The sequence below is a fragment of the Schistocerca cancellata genome, chromosome 4, assembly GCF_023864275.1.
Source record: "Schistocerca cancellata isolate TAMUIC-IGC-003103 chromosome 4, iqSchCanc2.1, whole genome shotgun sequence".
Lineage (NCBI taxonomy): Eukaryota > Metazoa > Arthropoda > Insecta > Orthoptera > Acrididae > Schistocerca > Schistocerca cancellata.
In genome coordinates, this window is record NC_064629.1 from 79129539 (window position 1) to 79151274 (window position 21736).

The window sequence follows — 21736 nt, forward strand, 5'->3', positions numbered from 1 at the left end:
TGACTGGGATGCTCTGCTACCACATTTGGTAGCAGCCTACAACTCAAAAGTGCACCGAAGTATGGGATTACCGCCATATGCGGTTATTTATGGCCAGATGCCCTCCCGTTTCAAACTGAGTAAACCGCTCCCTGGGGAAGACATATCAGCTATACATAATTTTGCTAAGAGATTGAGGGGCACATGGTGCCAGCTAAGCCCTGGGAGTACCAAATTATTTTAGGTTCTATGGGGCACCAACAAAGGGCAAAATTTTTCCATGTTACAATAGACTGTAAATTTTGTAATATGCATTTTTTATTAAGTGATAGTGTTTCCAATGTGAGATCAATTTTAAAGTGCTCCATGACATAACAACTAAAAATGTAATATTCGAAGCATATAGTGTAGCCAAAAATGTGCAAGTTAATATACTATTTTTCTGTGGTAAAACATAGTACGACCAACAGTCGCCAACACTTGGGCAACAAAAGTTTGTATAGACTAGAAACAAACTCTGTACTTGAATATACAGGCTGTCCAAAGTTTCTATTCACTCTTTGATCTAATAACTGAATTTACATTTTTGTTCTCGACAAAAATTTTGCGCAAATATGTTACAGCATATTGAAAACTTTCAAGAAACACTCTTCAATTGGATGGAATATAGTCATTTACGAATTACATTTACCCCCTCCCACTCCCCCCCCCCCCCCTCAACCGCCCCCCCCCCCCCTCCACACACACACACAAAATGGTTGATTCTGAAAGATTTGTTCAGACATAGTAACTAAGTCCAAAATGAATTTTGTGTTGCAATTGTTACTGCACGCCAAGATTGCCAAATGAAATTTAAACACAGTTTGGATTATGGTCAAAGGAAGTACCAACCCAGGGCAAAACATGCCCTTGAGTAAGAAAGTTATTCATTTCCGGTTTTTAGAATTTTAACCATTTAAATGTATGGGATAGTACTTTATAAGGTGAAAGGCAAATGGAAAAGGGGTATTAATATAGGATTATGGTTATGGTTTTTTAATAAAACAAAAATGTATAGCATTTTTGCCTGTGCTTGGTCGTTATAGGATTTAAAAAAAGCAAATACAAAAGTTATAAAGTGACAAGAAGATGCACAAACAGAGAAGGCCATACTGCCCAAATACCACTTCGGACAATAGACAATGTCGATCAACCCCTACATTCTGAAGGGAAAGACAAGGAAATTCATTGTGCGATACCACAGACCTTATCAGGCAACTGAAATTACCTCTCCGATTAACATAAAGTTACAATTCCTGATCTGTACCAATGTGGCATATATGGAACAAGCCCACCCATTCAAGGGTGCCCAAAAAGCCCTGTCTCAGTTACCGGTGGTTTCTTTGAAAGGGGAGAGGAAAGCAGGAGGGGAAGAGAGATAAGACCTGGGGAAATGAATGAGTTACCCCTATGGCGATTCTAGCTTAGCTGTATACCCTTAGGTCACGAGGTGGCTAAATGAGCTAATTTAGGTTTTCCTCCTCCCACAGAGTGCAACATGTATGTGAATTTTACTGCTGGTTTTTCTTATATGTCATGGTTATGTTTATATTTGTATGCATTAGGAAGTACAGGAACTCAAATCACAGGTGTTATCTTTATGTAGGGGGCTTAAAACTGAGTGTGAACGAGAAGTTTTGCTGTAGTTAATGCATGCATTTGGGTAATATGTTAAAGGTACTTTTAGGTAATACTTCTACACTAAAGCACGAAAGAAACTGGTGTAAAACTGGTATAGGCATGTGTATTCAAATCCACAGATATATAAACAGGCAGAATACGGCACTGCAGTCGGCAACACCTATACAAGACAAAAAGTGTCTGGTGCACTAGTTAGATTGGTTACTGCTGCTACAATGGCAGGGTATCAAGATTTAAGCAAGTTTGAACATGGTGTTACAGTCGGCGCACGGGCGATGGGACACAGCATCCTCGAGGTAGCGATAAAGTGGGGATTTTCCTGTACAACCATTTCATGAGTGTAACGAGAGTATCAGGAATGCGGTACATCATCAAATCTCAGACATCGCTGTGGCCAGAAAGAGATCCTGCAAGAACAGGACCAACGACAACTGAAGACAATCATTTGACATGACAGAAGTGCAACCCTTCCGCATATTGCTGCACATTTCAATGCTGGGCCTCAACAAGCATTAACGTGCAAACCATTCAACGAAACATCATAGATATGGGCTTTCAGAGCCGAAGGCCCACTCGTATACCCTTGATGACTGCTCGACACAAAGCTTTACATCTCGCCTGGGTCCATCGGAACCAACACTGGACTGTAGATGGCTGGGCAGTGTGCAATTGGAGTGATATGGGACCCCTGATACGTCTAGATACGACTCTGAAAGGTGACATGTACATAAGCATCCTGTCTGATCACCTGCATCCATTAATGTCCACTGCGGATTCTGACGGACTTCAGCAATTCCAGCAGGACAATGTGACACCCCGCACATTCAGAATTGATACACAGAGGCTCCAGGAACAGTCTTCTGAGTATAAACACTTCCACTGGCCACCAAACTCTTCAGACATGAACATTATTGAGCATTGCCTTGCAACATGCTGTTCACAAGAGATCTCCAGCCCCTCGTACTCTTACAGATTTATGGACAGCCCTGCAGGATTCATGGTGTCAATTCCCTCCAGCAGTACTTCAGACATTAGTTGAGTCATGCCACCTTGTGTTGCGGCACTTCTGTGTGCTCGCAGGGCCCTACACGATATTAGGCAGGTGTACCAGTTTCTTTGGCTCTTCAGTGTATTTACGAGGGGTATGTAATATTATTAATGCTATGAAGACACTTGGTGTCAATGATTTCAAGCGTAGTAATGGGTACATGAATGAGTTTAACTCATAGACAACATTAGCTTTCAAATTTTATTTTAGGAGATAATATTAGCTATGAAGATATGTGCTGTATTACTGGTTGTGTCTAACAGAAACCCGCAAGCATTACTCTCCACTTCAGGTTGCTGCAGTGGCAGGCAGAGTGAGTTACGGTACACCCTACAAAGACAGTACATACAAATGCAGGATCATGCAAATTCAACCTTTTCCGCACAGAGAAATCTGTGCATATGAGGGTTGTCAGGAAGTGGTTATGGGGGGAATGAATACTTTCAAAGGATAGGGTCTTGGCTCTTTTTGGTGGCACACCTGCTAATGTCACCTCCACAGGTACAACAAGTGCAGATCGTTAACGGACAATGATTAGCGTTAGAAGGACAAAGTCTAATAGTCAATGGCATGTGTTGTGACACCTTTAGACCCCCTTTCCAGTTACTCACCACCACTACTGGAATCACAACCTTAATCACTACCTATACTATAGCTACACAATCTTCCCTTCACAATTCTCCCTAGAGAGAGCAAGACATCTCAAGCCTTCTCACCACCTTGGACCAAATGCTACCCACCCAGAATGCTCGGATTTTGATCGAGTAACTAGTTGGGCATATACAATACCATCAGATTCATCACTTCGGGAACCCCCGTGTCAGTCACACTTGTAATTGAAAAGTTAACTTGTTCCAGGCACAGCAGAAAAGAGAATTCAGAGGACTAGAGTCTTCCAACTGGGCGAGACCGCTGGCATGACCTTTATGCAAAAGGGCTCGTTGCTGCAGCAGGCAGCCACTTGCCATAATGTGCTGGTGCAGCACTGCACCACAGCATCTGATTAGGTGCTGCACCCTGCCTGTCGTTAGGTGACCAGCTAATTACTGAACCCAGGGACACTTCGGCACATGGCATATGTGGCATCTGTGGTAGCCCCACTACAACAAACCCACTTTGGCATGTATATATACTGGCTGTCCAGCCAGACTGGTGATCCGATCATAAGTCAGAGTTTGCATCCGCTGTAGTGTTGGCTTCCACTGTGAGACCACTACTGATCTACCGTCTCCCTGCCAGGGGTTACAGCCACAGCATTGATGGGCCAAGTATCGAACTGAGGCTATCCCAGCCACTGAGCCACAGCCTTGGAACGTAAACAAAGGCTCCTACTGATACACTGCTATGACTCACCTCATCCCACCATCCCACACCAGAGAACACCCACCTACACCCTTTAGACATATTTTAAAATTCAAGCTGTCTCATCCTGTTTTTTACTCCTTAGTTTATGAAATTTAATTATGATGGATTCTCACTGAAATGTGAGTTGACTGATGATTACATACACTGTTGAAAATTAATGCCACTGGTATAGAGACATAAATTAAAAGCTTTGTTCCATATTGTGAAAGGCGCTCAAGCACTCAAAAGTACAGTTTTATGGAGAATGTTGTTGTTTTTGTGATGATTTGAAGTTTGTTCTAAAACACATAATGTTCCAAAATACATGCAAAAAGAGATAAGGGCACGACACATGTACACCTCAATGGCCAAATGCTTATCCAGATGAAATAATCAAAGGGAAAACATTCCCTCCATGAATATGTTACATGTAAGGACAAGAAAAATCATTTTATTTAATGGTCAATTTTGGTCTTTTACTGACAGTTCATTTTTCAAGAATTGTATGTTCTTTATTTCTATCTAATTCCACTGTTTTTCTGAGTTATGGTGAAAATGAAAACATACCTATCAATTACATTATATTTATTTACATCACACAACACTTATTTGCATTACTGAAAAAGTAGCATTTATGTTAATTCTATTAAATATAGCCATTTGTAGGAAAGGTGACACTGTAACCGTACAATGTCAAAAGTTTTTGAAAAGAGAGAAGAGAACTCAGAAGTTAAGGCAATGCTGAGACATTATTCTACTGATTCATCAGCACTTCACTATAGTGAAAAAGCAACTGCTCTTGAGTCTATATTTGAACAGGAACCCAAACTGATTTCATTACAACAACCAGATATTTGACAATGTCCACATTTCCTGCTAGCATGGAAAGTTGCTTTTCCACTGAATTTTGAAAGTATTTACATACTTTCAGAATATCTACAGTGCAGAGACCTGTCATTTGAGGTATACATAACAGAGCCTTTACCATGTTGGCATTAACAGAGTTCCACCATGATCAACCTAGTGTTGAAACAAGACCCTATGGCTGTGAACACAGACTTGCATGGACCTGTTCCTCTAAGAGGTATCAGCCTAGTTTGATGGAACAATGCAGCACATTTCAGTGTCTCTTCACCTCTGCCTAAAGCAGTTGCCTCATATTTTTCAGAGGCTTGCTGGTTTTATATATAAAAAATTTCCTTTTCCCACAATAATGAAGTCATCTTCAAATGTTTTAATTTCAAACAGACTTAACAGTTTTATTAGCCAACATCATATTTATTAGCCAACATCACATTTCCCTAGACTTTTGTACAACTAATCGTACCAAAAACAAGATGTTTAGGGGATAATTTTTAATGTGGCACCTCAACTGTCATATGCAGGTATAAATATGAGAACCACAATAATATGGCACTTCAGCTTCACAAATACATAAATCAACATGACACCAGTTCCGTTTGCTTCTATCATACAGTCACAGCACAGGACATGTGACATCACACAAACATGTTCCTGGGTGTACAACAGAAAACTGACAGTGTTTATTTCAATGTTTATTAAGTAATATTTTTATTATTGTGAGAACAAAGTTTGTGACATCAGATGAATGTGTAGTGTAGTACAAGGTGTAGGTTACATAGAAAGGTGAAAATTTGGTTGAGTTGGTGAAGCCAATGGACTGGATTCCACAGAAACTAACATACTGTAGCATGATTTAAATTGTTCCATCTATCATATGTGAAGACAGTGATGTGTGTATGAGGTCACCTATTGTGATATTTTGGTGATCTTTGAACCTGCTGGGCATATTTTGACTGGTGTATCTGACTTTCTACTAAGAAGTGAATAAGTCCTGAAACTCTGAGCGGTTGAAAAACAATAATAATAATAATAAATGAAAAAAAATCAGCCAACCACTTGCAAATAGATGTTTGTTGGCGCCCTTGACCTAGGATTCAACAATTTTAATTTACTGGAACACTTCATCCAGGTTTCGATAATTTTAAAATTGTCTTCTTCAGAAAGTTTAATGGATCAGACCACATGTGAGCAAACCAAGTGGCAGTCATGCCAATTTATGCATTTGTGAAGCCACAATGCAGTATTTGGTGATTTTCACATTTATACTTATGTACTTTAAAAATGTGCAATCTCACTCATGCACTGCATACAAGACTTCTCTTAAATGTGTCATTTTTTACACAATTTATTGAATAAATGTGTCAGGAAATTTGACATCCCTGAAAAAGCTGTTTACAGAAAAAGTTCACTGGAAGTAGCATATTTTTGTCTGAAGTCACATCTAGGGTATCAGTTCCTTACATGAGAAGTAAACAGTGATTTTACGGCTACGTATGAACGTCAATGTAGAGAATAAAGTCAAGATCTAATTTCAACATAACCTTCATTTATCAATTTCAGTAAACTGCTGTCATTATATTTATGACATTTTTATATGGGAAAAAACATTTAAGAGAAAAAAAAATATTTTGGTGCTCTTTGAACCTGCTGGGCATATTTTGACTAGTGTGTCTGACTTTCTACTAAGAAGTGAACAAGTCCTGAAACTCTGAGAGGTTGAGAAAAAAAAAAAAAAAAAAAAAAAAAATCAGCCAACCACTTGCAAATAAAGGTTTGTTGGCGCCCTTGACCTAGGATTCAACAATTTTAATTTATTGGAACACTTCACCCAGGTTTCGATAATTTTAAAATTATCTTATTCAGAAAGTTTACTGGATTTGCACACACGTAATACCATAATGCTGCAATCCTTAGTCATGGCTTGTCATTATTTGCGTATTTAAGATTGGACGTCTCATATTGGACGTCTCATATGACAAGAGCCATTTGGTTTTATTCAATGTACTTAATCTGCAGGCTATGTAATGAAGTTCTATCACACCTCCTGAAGAAGACAATTTTAAAATTGTCAAAACCTAAGTCAAAAGATTCAAATAAACCTTTATTTGCGATTGGTGGCTGATTTTTTTCAACCTCTCCAACTTACTGTCATACAGTTGCTGAAGTTACAGCCACATTTAAGATTTTAAGTCCTGAAACCACAGAGTTGATACCACATGTACCACTTCACTGCAACAATCTACAGCATGACAGTGATACGATAAGTAGATTTGACAACCCTCCTGTACATACCTATTAAAACATCATTTATTGTGCCAACTTCCATAAAAACTTCATTGAAATTGCCAATAGTGTCTCACACAGTCCCATTTTGCTTCCTGGATACATACAGATATCTGTTGTGTACATTTACCATTACTTCCAGTTTGTTCACTAAACAATGTGTAAAAAATTTTGGTGATTTTATTTTTTACTTTTAGTCTTTGTGGTCTCTAGATTTTATACAGAACTAGATGTGGCTCAAACTAACTGAGCCATCAACAGTTGAATAAGTACACACAAGAAAGAAGACACACAGTTACATTACGACTCATGTTATTCAGTGAGGTAAATATCTGAAAACACAGTTCAGGACTTTCATAAAGTGCACACACACACACACACACACACACACACACACACACACACACACACACACACTGATGAGTCAAAATATTATGACCACCTCCTTAATAGCTTGTTTGTCCGTCTTTGGAAGGAAATACATAACTGACTCTACATATCAGGCATCCAACAGTTTGTTGGTAGGTTTGTGGAGGTATGTTGCATTAGATGTCAATGCACAGGTCATGCAATTTGCGTAAATAATGGGCCATTGGTTTACGTACGTGGTGATAACACCTGATTGCGACCCAGATGGGTTCCATGAGATTTACATCAGGTGAATTTGGTCACTGCGACATCAAGCGAGTTGACTATAATGCTCCTCAAGCCACTGTCATGCCATTCTGGCTCCAGGACACAGACAATTATTCTGCTGAAAGAAGACTTTGGCATCAAGGAAGACATCAAGCATGAAGGGAGACAGGCGGTTCATAGCTGTTGCCGAGACTTCAGTAACTACCATAGATCCCATGCATGCACATGATGATGATGATGATGATGATGATGATGATGATGATTTGAGGTGAGGGGCGCTCGACACCTTGGTCATCAGCACCCTGACAAAAAGTCAGCATGCAAATCTCATGGGGGGTTACGAAGGCTGTCCCCACATGCAGAGCAGATCATAATGTATTAAAGTCAGCCTCCCTTCTCCACAAATCCAGGGACGAGGCCTGGCAGTTCACAAAATTTCACCACCCTTATAACACTGGAATAAGTATCTGCGAGGATGGTGGACAGATCTCCATCGAGACTGAGGGGTGCCCTAATATCAGTATGTAGGACACACATTACCACAATATGCTGAATGGAAAGTGGCACACTACATACTTCACAGAATGGTGGATCCTCCCACCAGAAGAGGAAGCAATGTGTTAAAGGGCTATGTCCGATGTGCTGTCTGGTAAGCAGAACCTCCTTCCATCGGTGAGGCTGACATGAAGTCCACCACACATCTGTGGTCTATTTGAGTGACCGCAGTTTGTTTTCTGTCACCTGCAACCATTCAGTCTCCCACTGACACATGATGCGTCTGTCAGAAAATGAGATGATGGCGTGCAACAGGATGGGACACTGATGGACAGTGCCATCCTGACATGCTTCCTTGGCGACTTTGTCGGCTATGTCATTGCCCTGTATCCCGTTGTGGCCAGGTACCCAGCAAAAGATCACCTTTTTGCCATGGTGTTAGAGCTGCTGTAAGGAGTCATGGGTGAGCTGAACCAGCTGGTCTATCCATTTGGTGAAGTCTGTGAACCCTCTCCAGTGCCACCAGAATGCCATAAAATGCTGCATTGTGATTTGTAAATTGTTCTGGGAGATGCACTTTAAAAAAAAATTATGGAAGTCGTGAATTCCCTCCAGGAAGCCCTCTTCCATTTTTTTATCACTCGCCTCACATGTGCTCTCACAGATCTGAAAGCATAAAGGTTTCCTGTAGTTTGAAGTTCCATAGAGCTGTTCATCTGGCCCTGATTGCCAATCGACAGTCGCCATTCCACCAAGGTACAGGCCGCCGTCTGAGGTGGTTCCTAGACTGGGGGATGGACTCTGTGGCAGCCTGTTGGGCCACCGTCTCCTGTGCACAATCCTTTTGTTCAAAACTAGCCTGTCAAATGTACTGTAAACAATTTGCCCTTTGTATCATCCATCTGCATGGTCTCCTGTCAGCCACCATCCTAGTCTGCCGATGGATCCATACCAGTAAATGGCCACTAGAATGGAAATCTGGAGTCACTTCCCACTGAACTGAGTTTGCAATAGCTGGGGAACAAAAACGAAGGTCAATGGCTGAAAAAGACCCTGTAGCTGTAGAAAAGTGTGTCATCCGATCCATGTTCAGACGGCAGATATTCTCAGGATGGATGAGTCGCTCGATCATCCGACCGCTGGAGCAAGTGGCTGTTGACTCCCACAGCACACTGTGTGCATTGAAGTATCCCAGAAGGAGGAATGGGCATGGGAGCACCCGGAAGAGTTCTGCCGGTATGTCTACATCTAAAGCACCATTAGGTGGATGGTACAAAGAACACACTGTGATATTAAAGAGTGTGAGAACTTTCACGGCGATTGCTTGCATGGTCGTGGTAAGAGGGACAGCGGAGGAGTGGCATCTGTCATCAGTGAAAACAGCCAATCCACCTTTAGCCCTGTCTCCAATATCATCCCCCCTGTACGGGTGGTAGCCCCATAATGCAGGTGTGTCGGTAACTTTAAGATGCATTTCTTGCAAGCAGATGCAGAATGGTTTCTCCTGGACCAGGAGCTGTAATTCTTCCAAATGTGAGCGATACCCATTTGAATTCCACTGCAATACAGAAGTCCCTGTGGAAGCCATTGTTTAGCAATGGTTGTTCTTTTCTTTCTCCTTCGGAGGTGGTGATTGACCAGGGAGGTCACAGGGAATGTTAGCCAGTTCCCGGCTCTCCAGTTCCTCTGATTGGAAGTCCATATCCTCAAGAGCACAGTTCCCACCAAAGAGGGAGAGAGCTCATCGATCTGAAGGTTTAATTACAGATTTCTTGAACTTGGAACTAGTCTTGGAAGAACATTTTTCTTTACCGATGGGAGGAGGTGGTTGCCTGGGTTGCGGGGACAGCTTAATTGGCTTCTGATGGTGGGTAGCGGTATGCGGCTTAGATGGTAAGTCCATTGCTAATGGCTTCCGAATGACTTCAGTTTCAAGTGAAGCGGTTCCCCCACAGGTACACCAACAAGTGCAGGTGCTCGTACTCAAATCTGTGGTCTGAGTCTGTGCGGCAGCATCACACTTAGCAATTGGTGTCTTAAAGGCTGATGCAAAAGAAGTAACAAAAAACAGAGGTTGCATAGCTTTGAAAGCTTTTTTAGCATCACCATAGTGTATGTGTCTCTTGACTTTCAACTCCTGAATTTTCCTTTCCTCGCTGTAAACCTCACACTTTCTGAACCACACCGGGTGACCCCCGGAGCAGTTTACACATTTCAGAGGAAGTGTACAAGAATTACCCGATTCACGAGCTGAGCCTCCACAATTGCCACATGTATCCCTCCCATTACATCCCCTAGTGGTATGGCCAAATCTTTGAGATTTGTTGCATCACATTGGGTTCGGAACAAACGGGCGAACCTTAAGACGGATATAGTGTGTAAGGATATGTTCAAGTAATTCTGGAGTACTAAACATTAGAATAAATGTTGCTGATTTTTCCAGTTTACCATTGACTCTCCTCATAGAGTTCTGCACACAGCAGGCGGCTACACGGGTAGCAGGGGTTGTGTGGCATGGACTGGGCGGTTTTTTAAGTTAGATGGCCTCGGGCAAGTACAGAAAGAGCAACAGCCTCAAAGGGTGCGGAGCAAAGTCAGGACATGTGGGGACCAAGCAGCAATCGCTATTGTAATTGTAAACTGTCGAAGCTGCGTTAGTAAAGTACTGGAACTTCAAGCGCTGATAGAAAGCACTGAAGCTGAAATTGTTATAGGTACGGAAAGCTGGCTGAAGCCAGAGATAAATTCTGCCGAAATTTTTACAAAGCCATAGACGGTGTTTAGAAAGGATAGATTGCACGCGACCGGTGGTGGCATGTTTGTCGCTGTTAGTAGTAGTTTATTCTGTAGTGAAATAGAAGTGGATAGTTCCTGTGAATTACTATGGGTGGAGGTTATATTCAACAACCGTGCTAGGTTAATAATTGGCTCCTTTTACTGAAATCCCAACTCAGCAGCACTAGTGGCAGAACAACTGAGAGAAAATCTAGAATACATTTCACATCAATTTCCTGAGCATGTTATAGTCTTAGGTGGAGATTTCAATTTACCAGATACAGACTGGGACACTCAGACGTTTAGGACAGGTGGTAGGGACAGAGCATCGAGTGACATTATACTGAGTGCACTATCCGAAAATTACCTCGAGAAATTAAACAGAGAACTGACTCGTGGAGATAACATCTTGGACCTACTGATAACAAACAGACACGAACTTTTCGACTCTGCAAGCACAGAACAGGGAATCAGTGATCATAAGGCCATTGCAGCATCCCTGAATATGGAAATAAATACGAATATTTTAAAAAAAAAGGGAGGAAGGTTTATCTGTTTAGCAAGAGTAATAGGAGGCAGATTTCAGACTATTTATTTTTTATTTATTTATTTATTTATTTATTGTTCCGTGGGACCAAATTAAGGAGAAGTCTCCATGGTCATGGAACGAGTCAATACATGGAATTATAACATGATAGTAGAAACAGATAAAATGAAATATAAAAAAAACATATTCAGGCGATAAGTCTTAAGTTTAAATAAAGAAAATCAGTAATGCAACACTGGAATTTGCTTAATTTTTTAGCTCTTCCAGGAGCTCCTCAACAGAATCGGAGGAGTGAGCCATGAGGAAACTCCTCAGTTTAGACTTAAAAGAGTTTGGGCTACTGCTAAGATTTTTGAGTTCTTGTGGTAGCTTATTGAAAATGGATGCAGCAGAATACTGCCCTCCTTTCTGCACAAGAGTCAAGGAAGTGCATTCCACATGCAGATTTGATTTCTGCCTAGTATTAACCGAGTGAAAACTGCAAACTCTTGGGAATAGGTTAATATTGCTAACAGCAAACGACATTAAAGAAAATATATACTGTGAGGGCAATGTCAGAATTCCCAGACTATTGAATAGGGGTCGACAAGAAGTTCTCGAACTTACACCACATATAGCTCGAACAGCCTGTTTTTGAGCCAAAAATACCCTTTTTGAATCAGAAGAATTACCCCAAAAAATAATACCATGCATCATAAGTGTATGAAAATATGCGAAGTAGACTACTTTTCGTGTTGTTATTTCAGATACTGTTCTAATGGTAAATAAAGCAGCATTTAGTTTCTGAACAAGATCCTGGACGTGGGCTTTCCACAACAGCTTACTATCTATCCGAACGCTTAGGAACTTGAACTGTTTTGTCTCGCTTGTAATATGCCCATTCTGTCTGATCAAAATATCAATTCTTTTTTAATTGTAAGCTAGAAACTGTAAAAACTGAGTCTTATTGTGATTTAGCCTCAAATTATTTTCCACAAGCCACAAACTTATTTCATGAACTACATTATTTGATACTGTTTCAATATTACACACAAGATCCTTCACTACCAAGCTGGTGTCATCAGCAAACAGAAATATTTTTGAATCACCTGTAATACTAGAAGGCATATCATTTATACAAATAAGAAACAGCAGTGGCCCCAGCACCGACCCTTGGGGAATGCCCCACTTAACAGTGCCCCATTGGGACTGAACATCACTACCACTCTCAATATTGCGGAGAATTACCTTCTGCTTTCTGTTCTTAAAGTAAGAGGCGAACCAGTTGTAAGCTACTCCCCTTACTCCATAATGGTCCAACTTCTGCAGTAATATTTTGTGGTCAATACAGTCAAAAACCTTCATTAAATCAAAGAAAACACCTAGCGTTCGCAACCTTTTATTTACTCTGTCCTAAACCTCACAGAGAAAAGAGAATATAGCATTTTCAGTTGTTAAACCGTTTCTAAAACCAAACTGTACATTTGACAGCAAATTATGTGAATTTAAATGCTCCAGTAACCTTGTATATACAACCTTCTCGATAACTTTAGCAAACACCGATGGCATAGAAATAGGTCTAAAATTGTCAACATTATCCCTGTCTCTCTTTTTATAAAGTGGCTTCACTGCCAAGTACTTTAATCGGTCAGGAAACCTACCACTCCTAAAGGAAAAGTTACAGATATGGCTAAGTACTGGGCTAACATACATAGAACAATACTTCAGTACTCTGCTAGGTACCCCGTCATATCCATGAGAGTTCTTGGTCTTTAGTGGTTTAATTATTAATTCAATCTCCCTCTTGTCAGTATCATGGAGGAGCATTTCAGGTAACAGTCTCGGAACACTTTTTTCTAAGAGCGCTATGTGATTCCCTGTTGGGACTAGGTTTCTATTTAGTTCACCTGCTATATTCAGAAAGTGATTATTAAATATTGTACATATACGCGACTTATCAGTAACACGGACATTCCCACTACGCACTGATTCTATATCCTCAACCTGTCTCTGCAGACCAGCCACTTCCTTTACGACTGACTGTATGGTTTTAATTTTATCCTGAGACTTAGCTATTCTATCTGCATACCACATACTTTTTGCCTTCCTAATAACTTTTTTAAGCACCTTACAATACTGTTTGTAATGGGCTGCTGCATTTAGATTTTAACTATTTCTAACGTTTTGATATAATTGCCACTTTGTTCTACAAGATATTCTTATCCCTCTAGTCAGCCACCCAGGCTGCATGTTTGTGCTAGTACCCTGTTTTGAACGTTCTAACGGAAAGCAACTTTCAAAGAGCACGAGAAAAGTCTTGAGAAAAGCATTATATTTATCATCTACTGTATCAGCATTATAAACATCTTGCCACTCTTGTTCCTTGATAAGGTTTACAAAGGTCTCTACGGCAACTGGATCAGTTTTCCTAAACAGTTGAGAACTATATTTAAATGTGTTGCAGCACAAAAATCTTTTAGAGTTAAAATTTGTGCATCATGATCTGAAAGGCTATTCACCTTTTTGCTAACAGAATGCCCTTCTAGTAATGAGGAATGAACAAAAATTTTGTCTACGGTTGTTCTACTGTTCCCTTGAACTCTTGTTGGAAAGAATACGGTTTGCATAAGATTATACGAATTAAGGAGGTCTACCAGCATCCTTTTCCTTGCACAATCACTTATACAATTAATGTTGAAGTCACCACACATAACTAACTTTTTGTATTTCCTATAAAGTGAACCAAGAACCTCCTCTAGCTTTAGCAAAAATGTTGTGAAGTCGGAGTCTGGGGATCCATAAATAACAACAGTTAGAAGTTTAGCTCCATTAAATTTAACCACACCTGCACAACATTCAAACACCTTTTCAGTGCAGTACTTTGAAACATCAATTGACTCAAATGGGATGCCGTTTTTCACATACATGGCTACTCCCCCACACCGCAAACAGCTCCTAGAAAAGCTGCCAGCCAACCTGTACCCTGGTAAAGGAACCCTCTGAATTATCTCCTTATTTAAGAAGTGTTCAGATATACCAATAATTTCAGAGTCAACATCTATAAGCAGTTCACTAACTTTATCTCTAATACCTTGTATATTTTGATGAAATATACTAATTCCCTCATTACTCGGATACCTAAGCTTTGTCAAAAGTGTATCCTTTGTTAGAGAGACTTCCCTTAAGCAGCAATACCTATTAGCTGACTTCAATCTAAAAAAGGTGCAGCTCTAACACCCACCACTGCAGGAATTTTCCCATGAGTGATCCCACCACCCCCACCTATGCTGTCACCTATAAGCTTTGCCAACCTCCCCTTCCCATACCTGGTGAGGTGCATGTGACTCATGCTTTCCGTCATCAGCGCAACCCCAAGTCTCATGTTATTACGCCTGACGGCTGTATTAAGACGAGGCCGATCGTGACGCTGAAACAATTCCACGGAATGCACATTCGTGTTGCCAGTCTGAGTGGCTATCTTTTCCAGGTCACCATCTATGTCATACTCCCCATTCCTATCAATACTATTACCAGCCCCATCCACAATCACTACCTGATCCTCTTTAGTAAAATCCCTACATAACCCCCCTATGTTAACAGTCACCTGAGCCAATCCTGCATTAGGTTTCACAATGTTGGTGACCTGGTACTCACTCCCCAACATTTCCTGCAACTGCTGGCCTACACCTCTACCTAACAGATCAAAACGAAAATTTCTGTTCCGACACTGACAATGTTGAGTGTTTACGGAAAAAGTTCAAGGCAATCGTAAAATTCATTTTAGACAGGTACGTGCTGAGTAAAACTGTGAGGGACAGGAAAAACCCACCGTGGTTCAACAACAAAGTTAGGAAACTACTGCGAAAGCAAAGAGAGCTTCACTGCAAATTTACACACAGCCAAAATCTCTCCAACAAACAGAAGCTAAATGATGTCAAAGTTAGCGTAAGGAGGGATATGCGTGAAGCGTTCAGTGAATTTGAAAGTAAAATTCTACGTACCGACTTGACAGGAAATCCTAGGAAATTCTGGTCTTACGTAAAATTAGTAAGTGGATCGAAACAGCTTATAGAGACACTCTGGAATGATAATGGCATTGAAACAGAGGATGACACGCATAAAGCTGAAATACTAAACACCTTTTTCCAAAGCTGTTTCACAGAGGAAGATCGCACTGCAATTCTTTCTCTAAATCCTCACACGAACGAAAAAATGGCTGACATCGAAATAAGTGTCCAAGGAATAGAAAAGCAACTGAAATCACTCAACTGAGGAAAGTTCACTAGACCTGATGGGATACCAGTTTGATTCTACACAGAGTACACGAAAGAATTTGCCCCCCTTCTAACAGCCATGTACCGCAAGTCCCTAGAGGAACGGAAGGTTGCAAATGATTGGAAAAGAACACAGGTAGTTCCAGTTTTCAAGAAGGGTCGTCGAGCAGATGCGCAAAACTATAGGCATATATCTCTGACATCGATCTGTTGTAGAATTTTAGAACATGTGTCTTGCTCGCGTATCATGTCATTTCTGGAAACCCAGAATCTATTCTGTAGGAATCAACATGGATTCCGGAAACAGCAATCGTGTGAGACCCAACTCGCTTTATTTGTTCATGAGACCCAGAAAATATTAGGTGCGGGCTCCCAGGTAGATGCCATTTTCCTTGACTTCTGGAAGGGGTTCGATACAGTTCCACACTGTCGCCTGATAAAGTAGGAGCCCACGGAATATCAGACCAGCTGTGTGGCTGGATGGAAGAGTTTTTAGCAAACAGAACACAGCATATTGTTCTCAATGGAGAGATGTCTACAGACGTTAAAGTAACCTCTGGCGTGCCACAGGGGAGTGTTATGGGACCATTGATTTGCACAATATATATAAATGACCTAGTAGATAGTGTCTGAAATTCCATGCGGCTTTTCGCGGATGATGCTGTAGTATACAGAGAAGTAGCAGCATTAGAAAATAGCAGCGAAATGCAGGAAGATCTACAGCGGATAGGCACTTGGTGCAGGGAGTGGCAACTGATGCTTAACATAGACAAATGTATTGCAAATACATAGAAAGAAGGAACCTTTATTGTATGATTATATGATAGCGGAACAAATACTGGTAGCAGTTACTTCTGTAAAATATCTGGGAGTATGTGTACGAAACGATTTGAAGTGGAATGATCATATAAAATTAAATGTTGGTAAGGCGGGTGCCAGGTTGAGATTCATTGGGAGAGGCCTTAGAAAATGTAGTCTATCAACAAAGGAGGTGGCTTACAAAACACTCGTTTGACCTGTACTTGAGTATTGCTCATCAGTGTGGGATCCGTACCACGTCGGGTTGACAGAGGAGATAGAGAAGATCCAAAGAAGAGCGGCGCGTTTCGTCACAGGGTTATTTGGTAAGCGAGATAGCGTTACGGAGATGTTTGGCAAACTCAAGTGGCAGACTCTGAAAGAGAGGTGCTGTGCATCACAGTGTAGCTTGCTGTCCAGGTTTTGAGAGGGTGCGTTTCTGAGTAAAGTATCGAATATATTACTTCCCCCTACTTATACCTCTCAATGAGATCACAAATGTAAAATTAAAGAGATTTGAGTGCGCACGAAGGCTTTCCGGCAGTCGTTCTTCCCGCAAACCATATGCGACTGGAACAGGAAAGGGAGGTAATGACAGTGGCACGTAAAGTGCCCTCCACCACACACTGTTGGGTGACTTGTGGAGTATAAATGTAGATGTAGATGTAGACGCTCATATTTTTCCATTCTTCACATAACTCCACATATAGTCCACCTCCATTATATCAGAGTGGGTAACCACACCCTTACTAAAGTTAAGGGTGTTATGCAACTCAGACTCGACTGGGTAGTCACCTAAGGCATTACATACCAGGAGCTTAGATATTTGGGTTGCATTAGCAGTTTCAACTTCAAGTGCTCTATTACGAAATTATTTGACACTTTTGAGGGACCCAGGGATACCTTACAATGCCTTTAGAATGTAGAAAAGGGATACCTTCTCAAAGGTTCCCCCTGTTCGTTTGATTATAATGAGAGTGTTATGGCATACTAATGCCCTGTTACTATGACTCTGAGACAACTTTTCACGAGGACTAACCAACCGAGCTCTCTCTGATGAGTGGGTGTAGGTACTACCTGACGGTACACCCATCCCATCAGGAGTAGTAGTTTGATGAGACTATTCCATACTGCTAGGGAAACAATCTCGACTCAGGTAGAGCCCTGCATGCCTGAGCAAGCCTTGTACAACTGGCAGGGGAAGGGGGAGGGGGGGGGGGGGGGCAGGTGCCCTAGAGGTTGCCCGCTGGAGACTGTTTTATCTCAACAGACATTTATCTCATCAGTACGCAGCACACCTAGAGGTTGGGGATTTTCTATAGAGGTGTGTAGCTTCCTCACAATCCAGGCGGTAATGCGAAGACCCCCTTCTTCAAAACACATAACATTCCACAGCATTATACTGCTCCCAACAGATGTGTCCGTAGTGTGCTGCACATTTCAAGCCACTGTTCACCACAATGACAGTATTTTTGGAGACAACCATCAACCTAGTGTAGCAAAAATGTGATTTACCCAAAGAGTCGACATATTTCCATTGATTAGTGGTCAAATCCTGGTGGTCCCATGCCCAGTGTAATCATAATCAACGATGTCATAGGGTTAACATGTGAATGTCTGCTGCAGAGCTCCATGTTCAACAATGTACGATGAACAGTGTGCTCTGAAACACTTGTGCGTGCACCAGCATTGTGCTCTTTCGGCAGAGCTGTCACAGATCACTATCAATCCTACTTTACAGAGCATACAAGCCTCCGTACCCTACGTTCTGTGAAGAATCATGGATGTCCAACCATTCAAGGCCTAGTGGTAGCTTCACAAGAGTGGATCTTTCCATAGATGCTCACGACAGTAGAACATGAACATTCGACTAGCTTCGCTATTTTCAAGATAATCATTCATTGGTTCTGCGTAATAATAATCTGACCTATGTCAATGTCACTTATCCCCATGGATTTCCCCATTTGCAGCCCATATCTTTGCTACAGTGTTCCCTCTCTTGTGTCTGCTCTGCTTACATACTTTTTTACTGTGTCGCATGCCCACAACGCCAGCAGGTGACATCCAATGTCGCGGTGGGCAGTGTCATAATGTTTTGACTCGTTAGTGTACTGTACAATGCCATTCATGTCTGGTACTAACAACAAAGTGGAGAGATGAAGAGGATTAGTGGTTAATGGCTTTACTCAAAAAGAGGGCTTTGGGAATGGTGCAAAGGATTGGATTTCATAAAGATGGGACAGGAAATTAGTTGTGGTCTTTCTAAACAAGCCATCCTGGGATCCACTTGAAGGGATTCTCAAGTTTTGGAATTTTAGCCCACCTACTTTCAAATGCAAGTCCAGTGCTGTAACCACTATGTCATCTCTCTCAGAGCTATTACCTACTGTCTCATAGCTTACAGTCTTTTAATCTTATTCTCAAGCCAGTTTTTGTCTGTTATTCATTTATGGAAAACTCAAGCAGAAAACAAATAGTCCGTATTGTTACAACTATTCCCCTGTGCTCATTGGGAATTTTATCGCATAGGCCACACTAAACAGAAAAAGGAAATTTTATGTTATATTATGGTCCCTCAAAACCATTATAGGCTTGCTTGTATGTAGAATTTTAATAAATGTAAAGATTACACGTCAAGTTGTAGACAGGCACAACAAAAGACTGTTACACATTGAGCTTTCAGCCAAAGCCTTCTTCACAGGAAAAAAAAACACATACTCACATTAACACCAGCAAGCACACCTCGAACACCCATGATTGCTATCTCTTGCTGCTCCTGCCAGAAAGGCCAAAGGCTTTGGCCAAAAGCTAATTGTGTAACAGTCTTTCTGTTGTGCCTGTCTGCAATTCAAATTTTCATCTTTACAATGCTCCTTTTTATAATATTGTTGATATTCCAAGGTGGATTTCCCACTGTTTGAATTTTAATAGTCTGTATTTATCATTTAACTTGTGTAATTTTATTATTACATAGTACTTCAACAAGCTAGTTATAATGTTTCTGGTCTGAAATTTACAGCAACATAATCTCACTATTACATAATTCTGAAATTAGATGGCTTTAATATCCAGTATGAAGACTAGTTTCATACAGCTCTCCGTACTAGCCCATTCTGTAAAAGTATCTTCATCCCTACTCTAACACTTCAACCAACCTCCACTTGAATTTGGTTCATATCCTCTTTGCTAGGCATTGTAAGATATTCTGTTGCCCAAATTGCAACATTTGTCTACCACTTTTATTGCTTCATTTCCTAATTTAATTCCTTCAGCATCACCTGATTAAATATTAATTAAATTAGCTAGCTATAATGTAAGATTTTTGCATGAACTTAATTGTAACATAACACTATGAAATAAAAAATAAAATGGTTAGAAGTTGGAAATATTATGAACATGCAAAACAAACCTGACAATTGAGGGATTGCAAGAATGGTTGAAAAGTGCCAGGGTGGGGTACAAGCCACCACCAAGGAAAACAGACTTTGCAGTTCCATCCTTATTCAAGATTATCTCTGATATTTCATGAGCATTAAACTGAAGAAATTCTAGGTGATGAAGCAGCAGACCTCCAATGAATGCTTCATTCTCAGTTAATTCGCCTTCAATTTTGTCCTCAGATATGCTGGTTCCTGCATTGAATATTGAATTGAGTAATTTAATTAGTTACTACAGAAGTCAAAGGAACGTAATTATCAAGATAGTGTTTCTACAGCATTTACAGTATAACATGTATTTGATTTTTTACTCTGTCACATTTACTGTTTTTGTATACAGTTAACACACGGCACAAGAACATTAATATTTCTTTTATTTTCTACTATTATTCTACTATATGGGGAATTTTTTTATAGTTTTCTTCTTATGTTTTCCCTACAGTCAAGTACGAATATATACATAGGGTGCAACATCATTACGTGTAGTTTTACTTCAAAGCTGATATACAATCATACAGCTGACCTAGCTGGATGTGCATGCATGGAATGTCAATCTGCATATCTGTCACTTGTACGAATTTAATAATAATAATGTTGGTTGGGGACTGACCGTGACAGCAAGCAGCATTTGTAATTTTACAAAACAGACAATTGAAGCATATCATAACTTAATGAAGGACTCTATACACTCTGGACATAATTATATACCACAATCAAAATCAGTGTGGGACATATCACACATATTATAACTTGAAACTTTTTTTTTAATATTATTATTGCAATGAGTTAATTTGTAAGTATATCTTCCTTTCTTAATGTAAAATCTACAAGACGTCTCTCTTAAGAGTGGTCAGGTGCATTTTCTCCTTTGTTTTGGCAGATATTTGCAATTTCGTTTTTGTAGTGTGTAGCTACTCATCTAATCTTACATGCAATGCTCAGTGTCAATTGGAAGTGTCGATTTGTTTCCCATTACAAATAAAATTATTTCTAAAGTGGAATTTTATGTACCTATTCAATGGAACATTCCCAAATTAGTCTAATGCTACATTCCTTTTAACAATATCTGTTAATAGGGGTGTAAAACACGAAAAAGTACCATTGCTCCAGCAGCAACTGAGCAGCACTGCTGCCTGGTGGCAGCAGTCACTGTGGGCCAGGGCAGTGTTGTCGCTGCTGAAGTACTGGTTATTCTTCATGTTTTACCATTCCTCTTAATGCAGACCGACAAAACATATCGTGCTGAATTAATTTGGGAACACTCTATTGCATGGGCGTTAAAAATCACATTTTGCTTGTAAAATGAAATAAACTGAGTTTCTGTCAACAACTGGTGTCGCATAAAAGACATGACGATCAGTACTTGTTTTGGCTGACTTCAGCTACAAACTGCAGAAACAAAATAACAAATATGTGCTGAAACACCAGAGAAAATATGCCTGACAACTCTTAGAAGTCACATCCTTAATAATTTACCTTTCTGCTAACACTGCCTATATTGTCAAACATATTTTCAACCACCAAATCTGAAATATATCTGTCACACAGGGGCTGTCAAACTAGTGGTTTGAGACAGTTATAAGACAATGCTTTCAGT

The 21736-nt window shown here is 40.4% G+C and overlaps 1 protein-coding gene across 1 annotated transcript in view; it reads right to left on the reverse strand.

Moving 5' to 3' along the window:
* The window catches only part of LOC126185161 (SET and MYND domain-containing protein 4-like), a 140313-nt gene that overhangs the window by 48189 nt on the left and 70388 nt on the right, over positions 1-21736 (reverse strand). The window contains exon 7 of the mRNA XM_049928007.1: positions 20112-20334. Within this exon, the coding sequence (XP_049783964.1) occupies positions 20112-20334 (223 nt within the window). The remainder of the gene's footprint in view (positions 1-20111; positions 20335-21736) is intronic.